Below are 18,508 nucleotides of genomic sequence, written 5' to 3'. Positions count from 1 at the left end.
CCAGGTGTGGGCCTCCTGGAAAAGAGGTTTGCCATGGCTCAGGTGCAGTGAGGTGGTGGAGGCACAGCTCTTCACCTTCAGTTGCTGGGCGAGGTAGCAAAGCAGAGGCAGGCTGATCTCTAAGTTTAAGGTCAGCCTGAGCTGATACATGGTTCCAGGCCAGCCAGGGCTACATCTCCAAACAGACTGCTGCTGCAGGTCTGCAAGGTCTCTTTTTTTTTTTTTTTTTTTTTTTGTTTGTTTTTTCGAGGCAGGGTTTCTCTGTGGTTTTGGAGCCTGTCCTGGAACTAGCTCTTGTAGACCAGGCTGGTCTCGAACTCACAGAGATCCGCCTGCCTCTGCCTCCCGAGTGCTGGGATTAAAGGCGTGCGCCACCACCGCCCGGCTGAAAGATATATTTTTTTTTTCCTTTGGTTTTTTCGAGACAGGGTTTCTCTGTGGTTTTGGAGCCTGTCCTGGAACTAGCTCTTGTAGACCAGGCTGGTCTCGAACTCACAGAGATCCGCCTGCCTCTGCCTCCCAAGTGCTGGGATTAAAGGCGTGCGCCACCACCGCCCGGCAATGCAAGGTCTCATTTAAGGTTTGGACCAGTGCAAGTTGGGAGTTGTAGGAGGTACAGTAATGGCCCCTCAACAATGTCTGTTTCCAGTCACCAGAACCTGTGCTTCACCTCGTACAGGACAAGGGGGACTCCAGAAGGGATAACAGATCCTAGTGATGCGGAGATTGTCTTCTGAGGTATGGTGGGCTCTGTCACATAAGTTCTTCAAAGTGGAGCACAAGTATGCAGACTCCTTGGAGGCCTCCAAGCCAGACCTGCAACTTAACAGCTGTTAAGATTTTGTGACTTCAAACCATTGTTTGGGTTAAGGCAGTGGTGGAAAACAAAAGCCTGCATTATTCTGTTTTATTGTGAGGAAACCTGTTGAGAGGGGTCACACGCTTTGCAGTTAGAACTGGAGAAATCCAGGCCAAGTATATCCAGCTCAAGTGCCCAGTTCCTCTTGAGACTAAGCATGGTAAAACTGCTCTACAGCTTTGTATTTGCGTCGCGGCCCCTTTAAGACCTCAGGAGGCGGGGCTTATGGCAGTTGCTTGGAAACCACCTAGCTCTCCGGACGCAAGGTCTTCAATCTGCAGGCCTGACCAGAACAAGTGGGTGAGCACCCTAAGGTAGTCCTGTGTGTGCAGCAACAACTTAAAGGCTTGGACGAGTTCCTTTCTTAGTCTTCCAAGACTTGAGCTGGTGCTTGATTGATGAGATGCAGGGGATCCTGCAGCTGGGTGGAGAGGTGCTGGGACCCATGCCCAGAGAAAAAGAGGGTTTGCAGTTTACTTGTGCAATAATATGGTGATTTTGTAAGAATGGGGGTCGGGATATCACTATAAGAAGCAAGTTAGTTTTAGCTGTAGTTTGAATTTCACTAGTAGAGGACCAAAAAAAAAAAAAAAAAAAAAAAGATAAGTAATTGCCTGTTCAAGTTGAGAGTGGAGGTGGAGGGCAGCTGATAGGCATCGGGTGCTTGGACAAGTTGGGGGACCGCGGTGTTGGAGAAAGAAACTCTGAGGTGGGAAGAGGCTGGCATGGAGTGCCACTCGGTCCACCCCTAGGTGGACCAGACTTCTTTGCTCCCCAAGATTCTTTATGTCTTGCTTGGCTAACATAGTAGTGCACAATGAATGAGATCAATATCAGAGTGGCGTAAAAATCGTGGCTTTGGAGCTTTGCTCTCAGCACTGCAACTCACCATCTCCCCTCTGACCCCCTTGGGGATGAGCGCCACTCAGCCATGAATCTTTACAACAGGGTTACTTGCACATTTCCCACTCCACCCCTTTCTGCCCAAGAAATTTTTTGCATGACTCAGGTTTTAGTATATAAAATAGGTGTGCACAACAAATATTTACTAATTGTAAATAATACTTTATTTCAAAACAATTTTGGGATACAGTTAAATTACCATTTGTTAAATAAAGCAATTTTGTGTTTTTAAGATTTATTTATGTGTGTGTATATATATAAATACTCATGGAGGCCAAAGGCGGTGTTGGATCCCCTAGAGATGAAGTTACAAGTGGCTGTGAGCCATCCAACATAAATGCTGGGACCTGAACTCAGATCCTTTACAAGAGCAGCAAATGCTCTTAGTGCTTCACTTTTACCCATTTTATTTATCTAATGGGGTGGGGTTATGGCTAGTGTGTCACTTGCACAAATGGAGGTCAGAGAACGGCTTGCAGAAATCGATTCTCTTCCATCCTATGGATTCGAGGAGTTGAACTCAGGTCTTCAGGCTTGTGGGCAAGTGCCTTTTCCTGTGAAGTCATCTTGCTAGCCTGCTTGTTTATATTCAGATAAAATTAAGTCTTGGGCTTTAGAGCTGGCTCAGCAGTTGAATGCCTGCTACGTGATCATGATGACTCTCGTGGACACACAAAATTAAAAATTGTAAACATTCTAACAATTCATACAAAGATATACACACTGAGGAATGACAATAGGAAAACATTGCCTTTCTCTGTAATTAAATCATAGTTTTGTAAAAGTAGGAAACTGTACAGTGAAAACCCTACAATTCATGTAATAGTCATTTCTGAGCTGAGGTGTTTCAAGTAGCATTGCATGGCGTGATGGCATACACGGTACAAAGTGCACAGGTTGAGTGTTAAGAACCAAGATGGAGCTGGAGCAAAGGTTCCCGAGTTCAGTTCCCAACACACGTGTCAAGTAGCTATAGACACCTCTATCTCCAGATTCTGAGGATCCTCTTCTGAGGGCATCTGCGCTCACATGCATATACCCCCCACAAACATAAATACACATAATTTTAAAACAAACCAAGAAACCTTAAAGGGCAAAGAACCAAGACAGTGGAGTTATCTGATACAACCCAGGAAAGTTATGCCAGAAATATGTTGGATTCATTATGCATTTGATTTTGAATTAATTTTTGGTAGTACATTCAGAAACCTTTTCCTGTTGTCAGATTTTCAAGACCAGAGTTCAATTCCCAACATCCAGATGGCAGCCCACGACTGTCTTTAACTCCAATTCAGAAGGATCTGATGGAGGCAGAGGCAGGCGGATCTCTGTGAGTTCGAGACCAGCCTGGTCTACAGAGCTAGTTCCAGGACAGGCTCCAAAGCCACAGAGAAACCCTGTCTCGAAAAACCAAAAAAAAAAAGAAGGATCTGATGCCTCTTCTGGTCTTCCTGGGTACTGCATGCATATGTTGCCCAGACATACATGCAGACAAAACACCCATAAACACAAAAATAGTGAAATGTTGGTACTGCATGCATGTGTTTCCCAGACATACATGTAGGCAAAACACCCATAAACACAGAAATAATGAAATGTTCAAAAATATTTTAAAATATTTTTTAATGCAGACACTGTGACATGCACTGATAATCCTAGTACTTAAGAAGCAAGCACAGGAGCCTCCCTGGGGCTCCCTGACTAGCTAGCTTTACCTGACTGGTAGCCTCAAAGTTCAGTGAGAAACCCTGACTCAAAAAAATAAGACGCACTGAGACAAAGGAAGACCCAGTGCTGAGCTCAGCCCTCCACATACACATACCCTCACACACAAACACGTATGCACCACATGTACAACAGGAAGTAGCCATTGTGCTCTAGAGCCTACGCAGTCAGTGATTTCAAATTCAAAAGCATGAAGTCACTCTGTATCTATTGATCTGCACTGCATACTTCAGGATTTTTTTCTGTCACCCAAATCTTGACATAAGATACTATTTCTGTTTGATATCTGAGGCAGAAAGCAGTTTGCTTCAGGATACAACATTGCTGACATGCAATAGCCTTTATGTTCTTATGGACGTGATGGTTTCATTTGTATTTTATTTTTAATTTATTTTTCTGTGTGATGTATGTGTTGTTATTATTTTTATTGTGTGTGATGTGTGTGTGTGTGCAACTGCCATGGCGCACTGGTGGAGGTCAGAGGTCAACTTGCAGGAGTCAGTGCTCTCCTTCCTCCATGCAGGTTCAAAAGATTGAGCCCAAGTTGTCAGGCTTGTAGCAAGAACCTTTGCCACAGAGTCCTCTCTCCCACGCCAACCTTATTTTCTCAGACATGGTCTGCCACTGAACCTGGAGCTCCTGAGTGATCTAAACTGTGAGTGAGCGGTAGGAATCCTCCTGTCTCCACCTCCCCGCTGCTGGTGTTACAGATGCATGCCATTGCATTAGCTTTGTACATGGGCCATGGTGATCTGAACTCGGGCCTACCTGCTTTACCGACTGAGGATTACCATTCCTAACTACAGCACTGTCTGAAAAGACAATGTTACATTGGCTGGCAAAAGTGGCTCAGTGGTTAAAGGTGCTTGCTGCCAAGCCAGACAAGCTGAGTTTGATCCCCAGGACACTCATTATGGCAGGAGAGAAGCCCGCAGAAAACTGTGGTTTATCTTCCACACACGTGCCATGGCACACAGGTACCCCCACAATACCCATATGCAAAAATTAACAGATAAATAAATGCAATAAAATTGTAAATGAAATAATGTTTTATAATGGTTCTAATATTAAACATGTTTAAACAGTCATGCAACATTGAAATTGAATTATTTACATAAATGAATGATATTTGTTGTTACTCAGGCTTTAGTAGAATGATAATAATTTTTTATGATTGAAACAACCAAGTATTTATAAACATAATTTTTCAGGTAAAACCCATCCATGCTTTGAAACAACACTTCAGCCTACCGAAGGAATCGTTGGCTAACTCTGTATCTAAGGTAAACTCTACCTCTTCCAAAGGCCATGGTGAAAGAAAAGAAAAAAGCAGACAAGAAAGGCGATAAGTCGGCCCGCTCTCCGTCCTCCAATTCGGAAAACCCAGAGGCTTTCAAAGATGGCGCTGGGAAGCAGGAAGTACCGACTGGTGCCCTCCCAGTATTGGAAATGCCACTCAAGCAGTTGGCACCCAAAAGAGACTCTGCAAATATGTATCAGAATGAAGATGAAACCCAGTATGAAGAGCCCATCCTGACCAAACTCATTGTGGAAAGGTAACTTTCTTGGGGCTGACAGGGCCAGTCTCTGTTAGCCAAATGTCACATGGAAGTGTGCTTTATTGTTGTTTTGGTGGTGGTGGTTTTGTCTGAGAAAGGGTTTCTCTATATAGCCCTGGTCATCCTGGAACTCACTCTGTAGACCAGACTGGCCTTGAACTCAGAGATTCGCCTGCCTCTGCCTCCCGAGTGCTGGGGTTAAAGGCATGTGCCTCTACCATCATCACCACCTGGCTCATACAGTTTTATGATCCTGCAATTCTCTACCTCCAAAAACTCTTTTGTGTGTGAGTGTGGAACTCACTGATTTGGTTGGATGGTCTGGCCAGCAAACTCCAGAGATCCTTGTCTCTGTCTCCCCAGCACTGGGATGCTGGAATTACAAAGGTGTACCACAATGCCTAGCTTTTCCTTCCTTTCTTTCTTTTTTTTAAATTTTTGTAATATGGGTGTTGGTCTCTGAACTCGGTCGTCATATTTTCGTGGTGTATGTTTACTGACTGATGTGTGCTACTACACCTGCCTTGAAGTGGGCACAGGGGATCTGAACTCAGGTCCTTAGGTTTATGTGTCAGGTATTTTATCAACTGAGTCTTCCCAGCTCCCTAAAAACCTTTTAAAAACAGTTTTTAAAGATGTGTTTCTAGCTGGGCACACGCCTTTAATCCCAGCACTCGGGAGGCAGAGGCAGGTGGATCTCTGTGAGTTCGAGACCAGTCTGGTCTACAGAGCTAGTTACAGGACAGGCTCCAAAGCCACAGAGAAACCCTGTCTCGAAAAACTAAATAAATAAATAAATAAATAAATAAATAAATAAATAAATAAATAAGTGTTTCTTTCTAATCTTTATGTATATGAGTGTTTGCTTGCATGTCTGTCTGTGCACATGTGTGCAGTACCCACAGAAGCCAGAAGAGGGCATCAGATCCCCTAGAACTGGAGTTACAGGTGGTTGTGGAATCCAACCCAGGTTCTCTGCAAGAGCAACCACTGAACCATCACTCCAGTCCTTCAAGAATGTTTTTATCGCCGGGCGGTGGTGGCGCACGCCTTTAATCCCAGCACTCGGGAGGCAGAGGCAGGCGGATCTCTGTGAGTTCGACAGGCTCCAAAACCACAGAGAAACCCTGTCTCGAAAAACCAAAAAACAAAACAAAACAAAACAAAACAAAAGAATGTTTTTATCATGGTAAAATGTAGAAAAATCTTTTTGTATATCCGTGAAAACGTATCTTTGCCAAGGCACCTTCTGCTAGGTTTAATAAAGATCTGAATGGCCAATAGCTAGGCAGGAAGAGGTTAGGTGGGAGAGAGAGAGAGAGAGAGAGAGAGAGAGAGAGAGAGAGAGAGAGAGAGAGAGAGAGAGAGAGAGAGGAATCTAAGCAGCAAGAGAGATGCCAGCGGACACAGAGAAGAAACAGGAGGTGCAAGATGAAATAGAGGTAAAAAGCCACAAATGAAAATGTAGATAAATACAAATGGGTTAGTTTAAGTTATAAGGGCTAATGGGACACGATTAAGCTATAGACTGAGCTTTTCATAATTAGTACATCTCCATGTCATTTTTTTGTGAGCTAGCAGCCCAAAGAACAATTTGTTTTCAGTAAAAATACATAAAATTTGCTATTTTAACCATTTAAAATGTATAATTCAGGAACTAATAAGATGGTCCAGTAGCTGAATTGCTGATCATACAAACCTAAGGACCAAAGTCAGATCCTAGAAACTTAGGTGAACGTGTGGTCCACCAGTCTATAATCAGGCTTTGGAAGATAGAGACAGCGAATCCCTAGAGCAAACTGGCTAGGAAGACTAGCCATACTGACAAGCTCAGTATGATTTGCTTGAGAGACCCCGCCTCAGTGGGTGAGGTGGAAGAGCAGTAACACTTTCATGTGCACACAGAAACCATCTCTCCGTAAAAACAGAGTTTTTTTTAAAAATGGAAATAAATAAAATGTATAGTTTGGTGTATTAAATGCACTCACAGTGTTTTAAAGCTAGCATTGGGTTCTGTCTCCAGATTATCCTGTCCCTCTTCCCAGACAGAATCCATGTACCACACTGACAACTGTGTGACCCTGATGTCCCATGTGCTTTAACCCACTGTCCACCCACACCACTTATGAGTTTGAACTCTATTTCTTTGTAGTTATGAAGGAGAGAAAATCCGAGGACTGTATGAGGGAGAAGGCTTTGCTGTCTTTCAAGGTGGAAACACCTACCATGTAAGTCATAATTACTGGAGCCAAGAGGGCTGGGGGAAGAGGGAGCTGAAAGTCTTAGATTTTCAGGGCTTGAGTGAATTCCTCTGATTCCTCTAAAACCATCAGAACTACCACAGATTGTTTTTATGCTTAACTCCTGCCTGAGGTATGACTGGGTATAACTGATTTACTTTAGGGTGTTTTCCCTGATTTTTAACTATTGACAAGGCACAGACACGTCACTAGGTTAAAAACTATCATCCATAGGCTCAATGCCAAAATTGGATGCTTAAGTTCCCCACACAAAATGCTATCATGTTTGCATAGACCCTGCACATACCACTGGGGCTAGAGAGGTGGCTCAACAGTTAAGAATATTTGTTGCTCTTGTAGAAGAGGACCAGTGTTTGGTTCCCGGCAACAGAATGACAGCTCACAACTGCCTGTAACCTCCAAATCCAGGGGATGTGATACTCCCTTCTGGCCTCTGGAAGCACTGTGCTTTCTGTGTGCCACACATGCACAGGTAAAAATAAATCTTTTTTAAAAAGAACCTATGGGGGCTGGAGAGATGGCTCAGCGGTTAAGAGCATTGCCTGCTCTTCCAAAGGTCCTGAGTTCAATTCCCAGCAACCACATGGTGGCTCACAACCATCTGTAATGAGGTCTGGTGCCCTCTTCTGGCCTGCAGGCATACACACAGATAGAACATTGTATACATAATAAATAAATAAATATTTTTTAAAAAAGAACCTATGCATATCCTCCCAAGTATTTTGTTGTCGCTTGTCCTTGTGGTGTACTGAGGGTGGAATCCAGGGCCTAGAGTGACCTGGAGTGTGCTACCCAAGTGACCTGCCACCAACCTGCACCCACTGCCCTCATATATTCCTTGTCAATGTCTACACAATTTACAATACTGAATATAATCCAGATTCTATGGAAATAGTTGTTAGACTGTACCTTTTAGGGGAGATGATCTTTAAAAAAAAGTACATGTCTAGTACAGATGCAGTTGTTGTAGTCCTAACTTACATAGTACAATCTAACTTCTTCCCCCCAAATGTCTTCTATCTGTATTTGGTTCGGTCTACAGATTTAACACAGAGGTTGCTCTAGTTTTAATTGTTAACTTGACATAGCCTAGAGTCACCTAAGAAGGGAGTCTCAGATCAATTTGGCTTATAGGCATGTATGTGGGGGATTGTGTTGATCGTTGATTGATATAGGAGGGACCATATATTTGATATATTAGGTGGTGTTATCCCCTAGGCAGGTGGTCCTGGGTGGTATAAGAAAGCTAAATAAGCCGGCGGTGGTGGCACACGCCTTTAATACCAGCACTCAGGAGGCAGAGGCAGGCGGAACTCTGTGAGTTCAAGGCCAGCCTGGTCTACAGGCGAGTTCTAGGCAGGCTCCAAAGCTACAGAGAAACCCTGTCTCATAAACAAAAAAAAAAAAAAAAAAAAAAAAAGGAAAAAAAAACAGAAAATAAAAGGAAACTAGATAAGTAAAAGCCGGCAGCATTCCTTCGTGGTTTCTTTTTTTTTTTTTTTTTTTTATTCTTTTTTAATTAAAATTTCCAACTGCTCCCCGTTTCCCATTTCCCTCCCCCTCCTCCCACATATTGCCCCCTCCCCCGTGGTTTCTTTTTTATTTATTTAACATTTCCACCTCCTCCCATCCTCCCTTTTCCCTCCCACTCCCCCTTTCCCCACTTCCCCCCCTCCCCCTCCCCCTCGCTCTCCAGTCCTAAGAGAAGTCAAGGTTCCCTGCCTTGTGGGAAGTCCAAGGCCCCCCCTCCATCCAGGTCTAGGAAGGTGTGCATCCAAACATACTAGGCTCCAAAAAAGTCAGTACATGCAGTAGGATCAAAACCCAATGCCATTGTCCTTGGCTTCTCAGTCAGCCCTCATTATCAGCCACATTCAGAAAGTCCGGTTGGATCACATGCTCATTCAGACCCAGTCCAGCTGGCCTTGGTGAGCTCCCATTAGATCAGTCCCACTGCCTCCGTGGGTGGACACACCCCTTGTGGTCCTGACTTCCTTGCTCATGTTCTCCCTCCTTCTGCTCTTCATCTGGGCTTTGGGAGTTCAGTCCAGTGCTCCAGTGTGGGTCTCTGTCTCTATCTCCATCCCTCGCCAGGTGAAGATTCTATGGTGATATGCAAGATATTCATCAGTATGTCTATGGGAGAAGGCCAGTTCAGGCACTCTCTCCTCTGCTGCCCACGGACCTAGTTGGGGAAATCCCCTTGGACATCTGGGAACCCCTCTAGAGCCAAGACTCTAGCCAACCCTAAAATGGCTCCCTTGGTTAGGATAACTTCTTCTCTGCTCCCATATCCACCCTTCTTTCATCTCAATTATCCCATTCCCCCAAGCTCTCCCCAATCTTCCCCTTCTCCCTTCTCTCTTCCCATCTCCCCTTCCCCCCAACCCATCCCCACCCACCCTGCTCCCAACTTTTGTCCAGCGATCTTGTCAACTTCCAATATCCAGGAGGATAACTATATGTTTTTCTTTGGGTTCACCTTCTTATTTAGCTTCTCTAGGATCACGAACTATAGGCTCAATGTCCTTTGTTTATGGCTAGAATCCGCTTATGAGTGAGCACATACCATATTTCTCATTTGGGGTCTGGGTTATCTCAGGATAGTGTTTTCTGTTTCCATCCATTTGCATGCAAAATTCAAGATGTCATTGTTTTTTAACCGCTGAGTAGAACTCTAAAGTGTATATGTGCCACACCTTCTTTATCCATTTTTCTTTTGAGGGGCACCTAGGTTGTTTCCACGTTCTGGCTATTACAAATAGTGCTGCTATGAACATAGTAGCACAGACAACAATAGCAATAATGAATAAATGGGACCTCCTGAAACTGAGAAGCTTCTGTAATGCAAAGGACACTGTCATTAAGACAAAAAGGCATCCTACTGAATGGGAGAAGATCTTCACCAACCCGGCATCAGACAAAGGTCTGATCTCCAAAATATATGAAGAACTCAAGAAGCTATACATTAAAACTCTAATTAGCCCAATTAAAAAATGGGGTACTGAACTGAACAGAGAATTCTCAACAGAAGAAGTTCAAATGGCCAAAAGACACTTAAGGTCATGCCCAACCTCCTTAGTGATCAGGGAAATGCAAATCAAAACAACTTTGAGATACCATCTTACACCTGTCAGAGTGGCTAAAATCAAAAACACCAATGATAGCCTATGCTGGAAAGATTCTCGAGTAAGGGGAACACTCATCCATTGCTGGTGGGAATGCAAACTTGTGCAACCACTTTGGAAATCAGTGTGGTGGTTTCTCAGGAAACTGGGAGTCAACCTACCTCAGGACCCAGCAATTCCACTCTTGGGAATATACCCAAGAGATGCCCTATCATACTACAAAAGCGTTTGTTCAACTATGTTCCTTTGTGGTTTCTTCTGCTTCAAGTTCCCACTCGAGTTCCTGTCCTGACTCAGTGGATTGTGAGCTGGAAGTGTGAGCCAAATCAATCCTTTCTCTAAGTTGTCCTGACTCAGTGGACTGTGAGCTGGAAATGTAAGCCAAATCAATCCTCTCTCTAAGTTGCTTTATCACAGCAACAGAGATGGAACTCAGGCCTCCTGCGATGAGCAGAGCCTCAGGCCTGGGGGTACGGTAGCACAGTGGTAGAGCACTTGCCGAACATGCACAAATCCCTGGCTCCATGCCTGGCACTGCGAAAATAAAAACCGATGAACCCTAAAGAGCACCCTCAGTCTCGCTGTCATTTTGCTATAAACACACTCAGTTAGCATGGTTTCTTCTGTTCTTTGAACAGGTACATCGATTTTTACATGCTAACCACACAATGATAGAGTACAGTTGGAACTGCTTTCACTTATAAATTTTTATGTAATACTATATGACTTTCATCATTGTAGGACCCACACCAAAATACAAGACAAATTTTTAAAAAACTTGAAGCATACCAAACATTTGTTATTTTAACCCTTTTAATTAGACAGTCTAGTGGCCTTGAACATATCCACATTATTGTGCTGTCATCACCCTGACAACCAGAACTTTCTGATTATCCTACACTATTGCTTGGTGCCCAGGACGTGGTAACTCCCTGGTTCATCTGATTTTTCGTTGTGATACTACAAAAAGCTCAAAATCGCTAAATACAACCATTCCATAATTATTGCATTTTTTAAGGTTCCTTCCATTTTTTTACTTTTATTTATAGGACACAATTAACATATTCATTTATTCATTCATTCAGAGTATCAGAGATATGTGTTTATTATAGTAGAATACTTCTTAAAGATTTTTATTTTTTTTATTTATGTTTTTTATTTTTATTTATTTATTTATTTATTTGCTTTTTTGAGACAGGGTTTCTCTGTGGTTTTGGAGCCTGTCCTGGAACTAGCTCTTGTAGACCAGGCTGATCTCGAACTCACAGAGATCTGCCTGCCTCTGCCTCCCAAGTGCTGGGATTAAAGGCGTGCGCCACCACCGCCCGGCTCTTAAAGATTTTTAAATCTTATGTGTATGTCTTGTTCTGTGTGTGAGCAGATGCCCATGGAGGCCAAAAGAGAGCACTGGATCCCCTTGAGCCTAAGTTATACACACATACATACATAGCCATACATGTATGTGTCTGTCAGTACACAGTCATGTGCACATGAACACTGATCATTTCCAGTAAGAGAAAACAAAGTATGAAACTTACAAATGTGATGTGTCTGGTAGCTGAATGATAGTTTTAATTGGCTATACCTAGTGTAGGTAATTTATATATATATATATATATATATATTTTTTTTTTTTCGAGACAGGGTTTCTCTGTGGTTTTGGAGCCTGTCCTGGAACTAGCTCTTGTAGACCAGGCTGGTCTCGAACTCACAGAGATCCGCCTGCCTCTGCCTCCCGAGTGCTGGGATTAAAGGCGTGCGCCACCACCGCCCGGCTTATATATTTTTTTTTATAATATATATATATATATATATGGCTTTGGTTTGGTTTTATTTTGCAATGTAGGGGATAGGGCCCAGGGCCTTGAACATGCTAGTCAGTCATTCAACCACTGAACTTCATCCTCAGCCCCAAATCCTGAAAGATCAAGGTGCAAAATCAAAGGTATTTGGATTCTTTTGGGCCACAGTTCAGATATTTTCCAGGCACTTATTTAGGAGAAAATGGCTCTGGTGATCAGATCTGAGTTTTAAGGGCATTTTAAATGCCTCCTGGGATCCTTCCTGGCTGGGCTGGATCACCGCGGTGTATGCTCAGAGCAGGCACCCTGCTGCTGTCCTATGCAGCCAGCACATTCCCGTGGGTAAAGGGATGGACAGGATTCCAGTCTCCGATGAGCCGCAGCTCCCGTCTAAGGTCCACTGTTGTTTCTTTCTTAGGGTATGTTTTCAGAAGGACTGATGCATGGACAAGGGACTTATATCTGGGCTGACGGACTGAAATACGAGGTAAAGCAGTATCATTGGTTAGAGTTAACTGTAGAGTTTAATGGTCAATGCACAACACTATTTTTAAAAAATTCATTTTTATTTTCTAAATTGTGTGTGTGTCTCTGTGTGTGTGTGTGTGTGTGTGTGTGAGAGAGAGAGAGAGAGAGAGAGAGAGAGAGAGAGAGAGAGAGAGAGAGAGAGAGAATGCTTGTCTGCATGTTGCTATGTCCAGTGAGTTCAAGTCCTCTCAGAGGCCAGAAGAGGGTACTGAATCCTCTGGAGGTAGAGTCACATGCAATGGGGATGATATGATATGGTAGCTGCACTCATGTTCTCTATAAGAGCAATACATGCTCTTAACTGTTGAACTATCTCTCTAGCCATCTAGATAATACTATTTTTACAAAAGTAAGTTAGGCCAGACAGTGGTGGTGCATGCCTTTAATCCCAACACTCAGGAGACAGAGGCAGGTAGATCTCTGTAAGTTCAAGGCCAGCCTGGTCTACAGAGTGAGTTCCAGGACATCTAAGGCTACACAGGGAAACCCTGTCTCAAAAAACAAAACAAACAAAAAGTAAGTTAGGTTAGGCATGTTGGTGCACACCTTTAATTCCTGTGCTTGGAAGGCAGGCAGATATCTGTGGGTTTGAGGTCAGCCTGGTCTACATAGTGAGTTCCAGGACAGCTAGAACTATGTAATGAGACCCTGTCACAAAAAAGCCAACAAACAAAACAAGTAAGTTAGCACAGACAGAACTGGTGTCATGTAATTCCAACACTTGGGAAGTTGAGGCAGGAGATTTTGAATTCCATGCCATCCCGAGTCTGCACTGTAAGACCCTATTTCAGAAAAAGAAAAACAAATGAGAAGGCTAGGGTTAACCCAGAACCGAAAGTGCAGAGCACAGAAGGGTACAGAGACTAACTTGGGTGTTCAGTGTAGTGACTTAATGACTGCATCAGGTGTCTGAAAATCACTGTAGCTGGTTATTTGTTGTTCTAGAGGTGTCCTGTGTGCAACACACATGGATGGAGTTTGGTGGTAATCTATATGTTCTCCGCGTGCATAGCACACAGATGTATGTTTAATCCCTCATGCTTTGTATAAGCACAGTTTATATAGTCTCTTTTATTCCTTTATTCTTTCCTAAGTAAGCCATATCCATCCATAAAGATCTAACTCTTTATACTGACTACACGTATTCCATTATGGGGGTTTCACAAAGACCATCTGGGTTGCTGGGCTGAGGGGAAGTGGGTATTTTTAAACTGACTGTGAGAAATGAGAACAGATTTGCCCTCCAAGAGACAGTGCCAGTTTCAGCTCCCACCCACAAAGCCTGTGAGTGCCTGAAGTGCTGTTCTAGAAATGTCTACCGCAGAGTTACTAATGTCATAGTGTTCATAAATGGTAGCAGAGACATTTAAGGCACATGCATATAGCACATGCATTCAAATGACAGCTGGGCAGTAGGACAGGAGCTGCAGAGGAATGGACACAGCGAGGGCAGGAGAGCCTGGCGATCCAGCCCCAGCAGTGTGTTAAAGCCAGGCTTTCTGAGAGAACTCCCTTTCCATGCCACACCCACCTAGCCTGCAACCAGCACTCAAGGTTTCTGAGCCCTGAGTGGTGGTTTTGCCAGGCAGGTCCTTCTGCTTCACTGTCTCTGGAAGTTCTCTGGAGGTTGAGGGTTCTCCTTTGCAAGCACAGAACCCTCCACGATCAGCCCAGCAAAGGGAGTTCATGGGTGAGATGGTGGCTCTTGAGACATTCTCAGACTTGTTGAGCTAGGAAGCACCAATATGCTATTTGGTCAATGGCCAACGCCAATGGCTGTGTCCTCTGGTGACTGATGATTATCTAGTGAATTCCTAGTCTTAGAGTTGTGGCAGAGCACCAGCTTAGCACGTGGGGAGCCCACATTCATTCTCCAACACCACTACCAACATTACCAACAGAACCGCTCTGGGAGAGAACCTGCCATCTTTGGGCCATGATACATCACCACGAGCTGCTCACAATGAGGCACCCTCCACCAGCACACAGTGAGGTCTTCAGAAGGTGCCCGTAAGATGGGCCCTTGACAAACACATCTGCAGGATGTTTTGGTGAACCATGATGAGACAGAGGTTTTCCACGGGTGATCAATACCTGGATGGTCATCCAGACCTCTCCAAGGTGGATCCTGACAGTCTAAAGTTAAGGTCAGGATTGGCAGCCACCACATTACCAGGTCACCTGCTTGCTTCCAGAGCTTTCTTCTTCCTGGACTTCCATGCACTGAAAGAACAAGGTGAGAGAGGATGGGGAACACGGAGAAGAGGATATGAGGGCCACACCTAACCACTTCCACAGAAGAGCCAGGGGCAGTCAGTGGTCAGGAGACTCTCAAACAGCCCCTGGGTGTGGAGTCCCTTCATTGCCCTCTCTGTCACTCTGGTAGCCATTTTGCTTTAGGGGGACTTTGTGAAGAATATCCCCATGAACCATGGCGTGTATACATGGCCAGATGGCAGCACGTATGAAGGAGAAGTGATCAACGGCATGAGGAATGGATTTGGTATGTTCAAATGTGGCACACAGCCCGTGTCCTACATCGGCCACTGGTGTCATGGCAAGAGACATGGGAAGGTAGGTGAGGTGTACCCATGAAAGAATCCCGTCCATGTGAATGTCTACGTGATGTAAACTTAACCATTCATAACATTGTACAACCATCATCACTAAAAACGTTTTCAGCACCACAAAATGAAACGTATACGTTAGGAAGTTAGCCCTCATCCCTCCCACTCCACACCCCAAGCAATTGCCTACCAATCTACTTTCTATATGTATGGGTTTATCTCTTAGGCATTGTGTCAGTCAGATGTTTTGGCACTGTGACACAAACCCTTGACAGGCATGGTGGCATACATCTTTAATCCCAGCATTTGTGAGGCAGAGGCAGGTGGATCTCTGTGAGTTTGAGGCCAGCCTGATCTACAGAGCGAGTTCCAGGCCAGCCAAGGGACATAGGGAGACCTTGTCTCAAACGAAAACAAAACAACCCACCACCACTACCAACAATAACAACTTATCAGAATCAACTGAAGAAGGAAAAGATAGCTTTTGGCTCACAGTTTCAAAGGGTTCAGTCCATGGCCCTCAGTGCTGTTCCTGGCCTATTATATCAGAGTATGACAGTGGTGGAAGCATGTGGAGACTGCTACCTCGTGGTAGACAGGAGGAAGAGAGATGAGGCCAGCACAAGATACAACAGCCCCCAAGAATGCACCCCTCAGTGACCTACTTCCTCCCCATAGGCCCCAATCTTCTAAAGTTTCCAGAACCTTCCAAAATAACACTGGCACTGGAAACTAAGTATTAAGAGCATGAACTTGTCGGGGACATTTTATATCCAAACTATAACAGTCATTTCTGTATAAATGGAATCAAATAATACGTGACCTTTTGTGCCTAGCTGCTTCACTAAGCATAATATTTTCAAGATTCATCTAAGTTGTGACATTTGTTGGTACTCTATCTTTTTAATAGTTGATTGAAAATATGTACTATAATTTGTCTATTCATCTGTTAATGGAAATTTGAGCTATTTTCATCTTTTTATTACACTTAATTATATGTGTGTATGTACATGTGCAAGTATACACACACACACACACACACACATGCACGCACTCCATGATGTGCATGTAGAGGTCAGAAGACAGTTTATAGAAGTTGATTCTCTCTACCATGTGGGTCTAAGGTCACAGGACTAGGAGGCAAACACCTTTTCCCTGATGAGTCACCTTTATTTGTTTTGAAACAGGCTCTTACTCTGTATCCCAGGCTGGTCTCCAACTTGGGGTAATCTTTCTGCCTCACTGCCTAAGTTTGGGGATTATAGGTATGAGCCACCATGCCTAACTGAAGATGGGATTCTCTATTTGATCCATGCCTTCTTAGGACATTTTATTATTCAGGCATGTATTAGTGTGACTAGGAAATGTTCCTCATAAGCCCATGTGTGAGGAACTTGGCCTCTGGCTGATGGTCCTAATTGGGAGTTTCTGGAAAACAGGCATGGTCAACGTGTGAACCTTGGGCCCTATTTATCCCCAGATACCATGAATAAGACCCAACATACTTATAGATAGCAATATCAATTCTCAACGTCAAAGGGTTGGATGGCCCTGAGAGGAGGTGAGACCTAGCTTGAGAAAGCAGGTACTGGGAGCTGGCCATCTGGGAACTAGCTTGTCGCTGGTCCCTTCCTGCTCCTCTGTACTTCCTGTCTGTCACAGGTGAGCAGATCTGCCAATGATTACTGCCATGATGCTCTGCCTCTCCACTGGCCTCTGACTAACAGAACTGAGGCGGATGGACTGAAATCTCTGAATCCACAAACCAAAATAAGTAATCTCTCCATTAAGTTGTTTCTGCAAGGTGTTTCCACCCTAAAAAATATGTCTGACTCGCACAAGAAATGGCTGACTTGTGATGTTAGTGTACACACTTTATGTATGTGATGTTCGTGTACATACTTTGCCCTTTTCTTTATGTGTGTTCACATGCTTATTCATGGTGTGCATGTGAAGGTCAGAGGACAACCTCAGGTGCATGTCCTCCTCTTTCACCTTGTTTGCAGCAGGTCTCTTGTTATTCACGGCTGTGTACAGAGTGCTAGCTGGGGCCCTGTGCTCCCGTTTCCTAGCAGGCGTACTGGGATGGCAGTTGTTTACACTGGATGTCCAGCTTTTTTTTGTGGATTCTGGAATCTGAACTCAGATCCTCCTGCTTGCATAGGAAGCACTTTTACCCACATTTCCATAGCCCACTTGCTCTGCAAAACCAAAGCATCATGGGTTATGTGTCATTGTGACATTGACTTCTGCATAGTTTATAGTTCTTAGATTTGCATGTCTGATCTTTATGTTTCCAAGAGGATTTGCATCATGAGGCTTGATTTCTCCTAATATTGTTTGTTTTAGGGCTCCATCTATTACAATCAAGAGGGAACCTCTTGGTATGAGGGAGACTGGGTATACAACATCAAAAAGGGCTGGGGAATAAGATGGTAGGTGCAACCTTTCCCTCCACATTTGGGTTGTGGTGAAAAAGCTTTTAGAGGCTCACTTCATTCTCACCCAGGCTAAAGATAAGGTGCAGAAACGACAGAGAACACATTTTCCGTCCAAGTACAGTGGAGTTTTCAATTACTCTAGGTAGACTCTCCATAATAATGAAAACGTTCTGTGGGAAACTCACAAAAACATACTAAGCGTCTGATGGTACGTTTCACTTAGTTATGAGTAGAAACTGCCTTCCTCTGTCCTCTGCATTCATCACAGACCACATTCCTGAATGTTCTCTGAGGAACAGCAATATTTTTTGCTTGGTTTTAGAGTGAGCTGATAGTTATTTGTTGTTGTTATTTTAGTTTTAGCAGTGCTAGGGTTTGAACACAAGACCTGGACATGCTGAGCAAGCCCCCTACCACTGAGCTACATACAGCCCCTGTCCCATTGGCTCTTTATGTACAAGTTCATGCTGACCGTGAACTCCAGAGTCTCCTTTTTCTGCCTCCCAAGGGCTGTAATTACAAACCTGTATTTCATGCCCAGCAGGGTTATATGTTTTTTTAAGATTTTTTTATTTATGTGTATGTGTGTGTGCACATATATGTTGGCACCTTTGAATCCAGAGGGGTGTGTCAGATCTCCTCAAGCTGGAATTACAGGTGGTTGTGAATTGTCCAACATGGATGCTGGGAAATGGAACGCTGGTCCTGTGGAAGAGCAGCAAGTGCTCTTAACTA

The 18,508-nt window shown here is 44.0% G+C and overlaps 1 protein-coding gene across 4 annotated transcripts in view; it reads left to right on the top strand.

Moving 5' to 3' along the window:
* Positions 1–18,508, top strand: part of Rsph10b (radial spoke head 10 homolog B) — a 52,347-nt gene that overhangs the window by 1,776 nt on the left and 32,063 nt on the right. For 3 of the 4 annotated variants that reach the window (XM_057763652.1, XM_057763650.1, XM_057763651.1), the window contains exons 2-6: positions 4,699–5,043; positions 7,199–7,274; positions 12,656–12,724; positions 15,166–15,339; positions 17,682–17,767. In XM_057763652.1, the coding sequence (XP_057619635.1) occupies positions 4,796–5,043; positions 7,199–7,274; positions 12,656–12,724; positions 15,166–15,339; positions 17,682–17,767 (653 nt within the window). In that variant the 5' untranslated portion in view covers positions 4,699–4,795. Of the gene's footprint in view, positions 1–4,698; positions 5,044–7,198; positions 7,275–12,655; positions 12,725–15,151; positions 15,340–17,681; positions 17,768–18,508 lie in introns of those variants that run through there. The other variant, XM_057763653.1, reaches the window with a different exon arrangement.

This window comes from Chionomys nivalis, chromosome 3 (assembly GCF_950005125.1).
Source record: "Chionomys nivalis chromosome 3, mChiNiv1.1, whole genome shotgun sequence".
Lineage (NCBI taxonomy): Eukaryota > Metazoa > Chordata > Mammalia > Rodentia > Cricetidae > Chionomys > Chionomys nivalis.
This window is presented reverse-complemented; position numbering and strand designations above follow the sequence as displayed.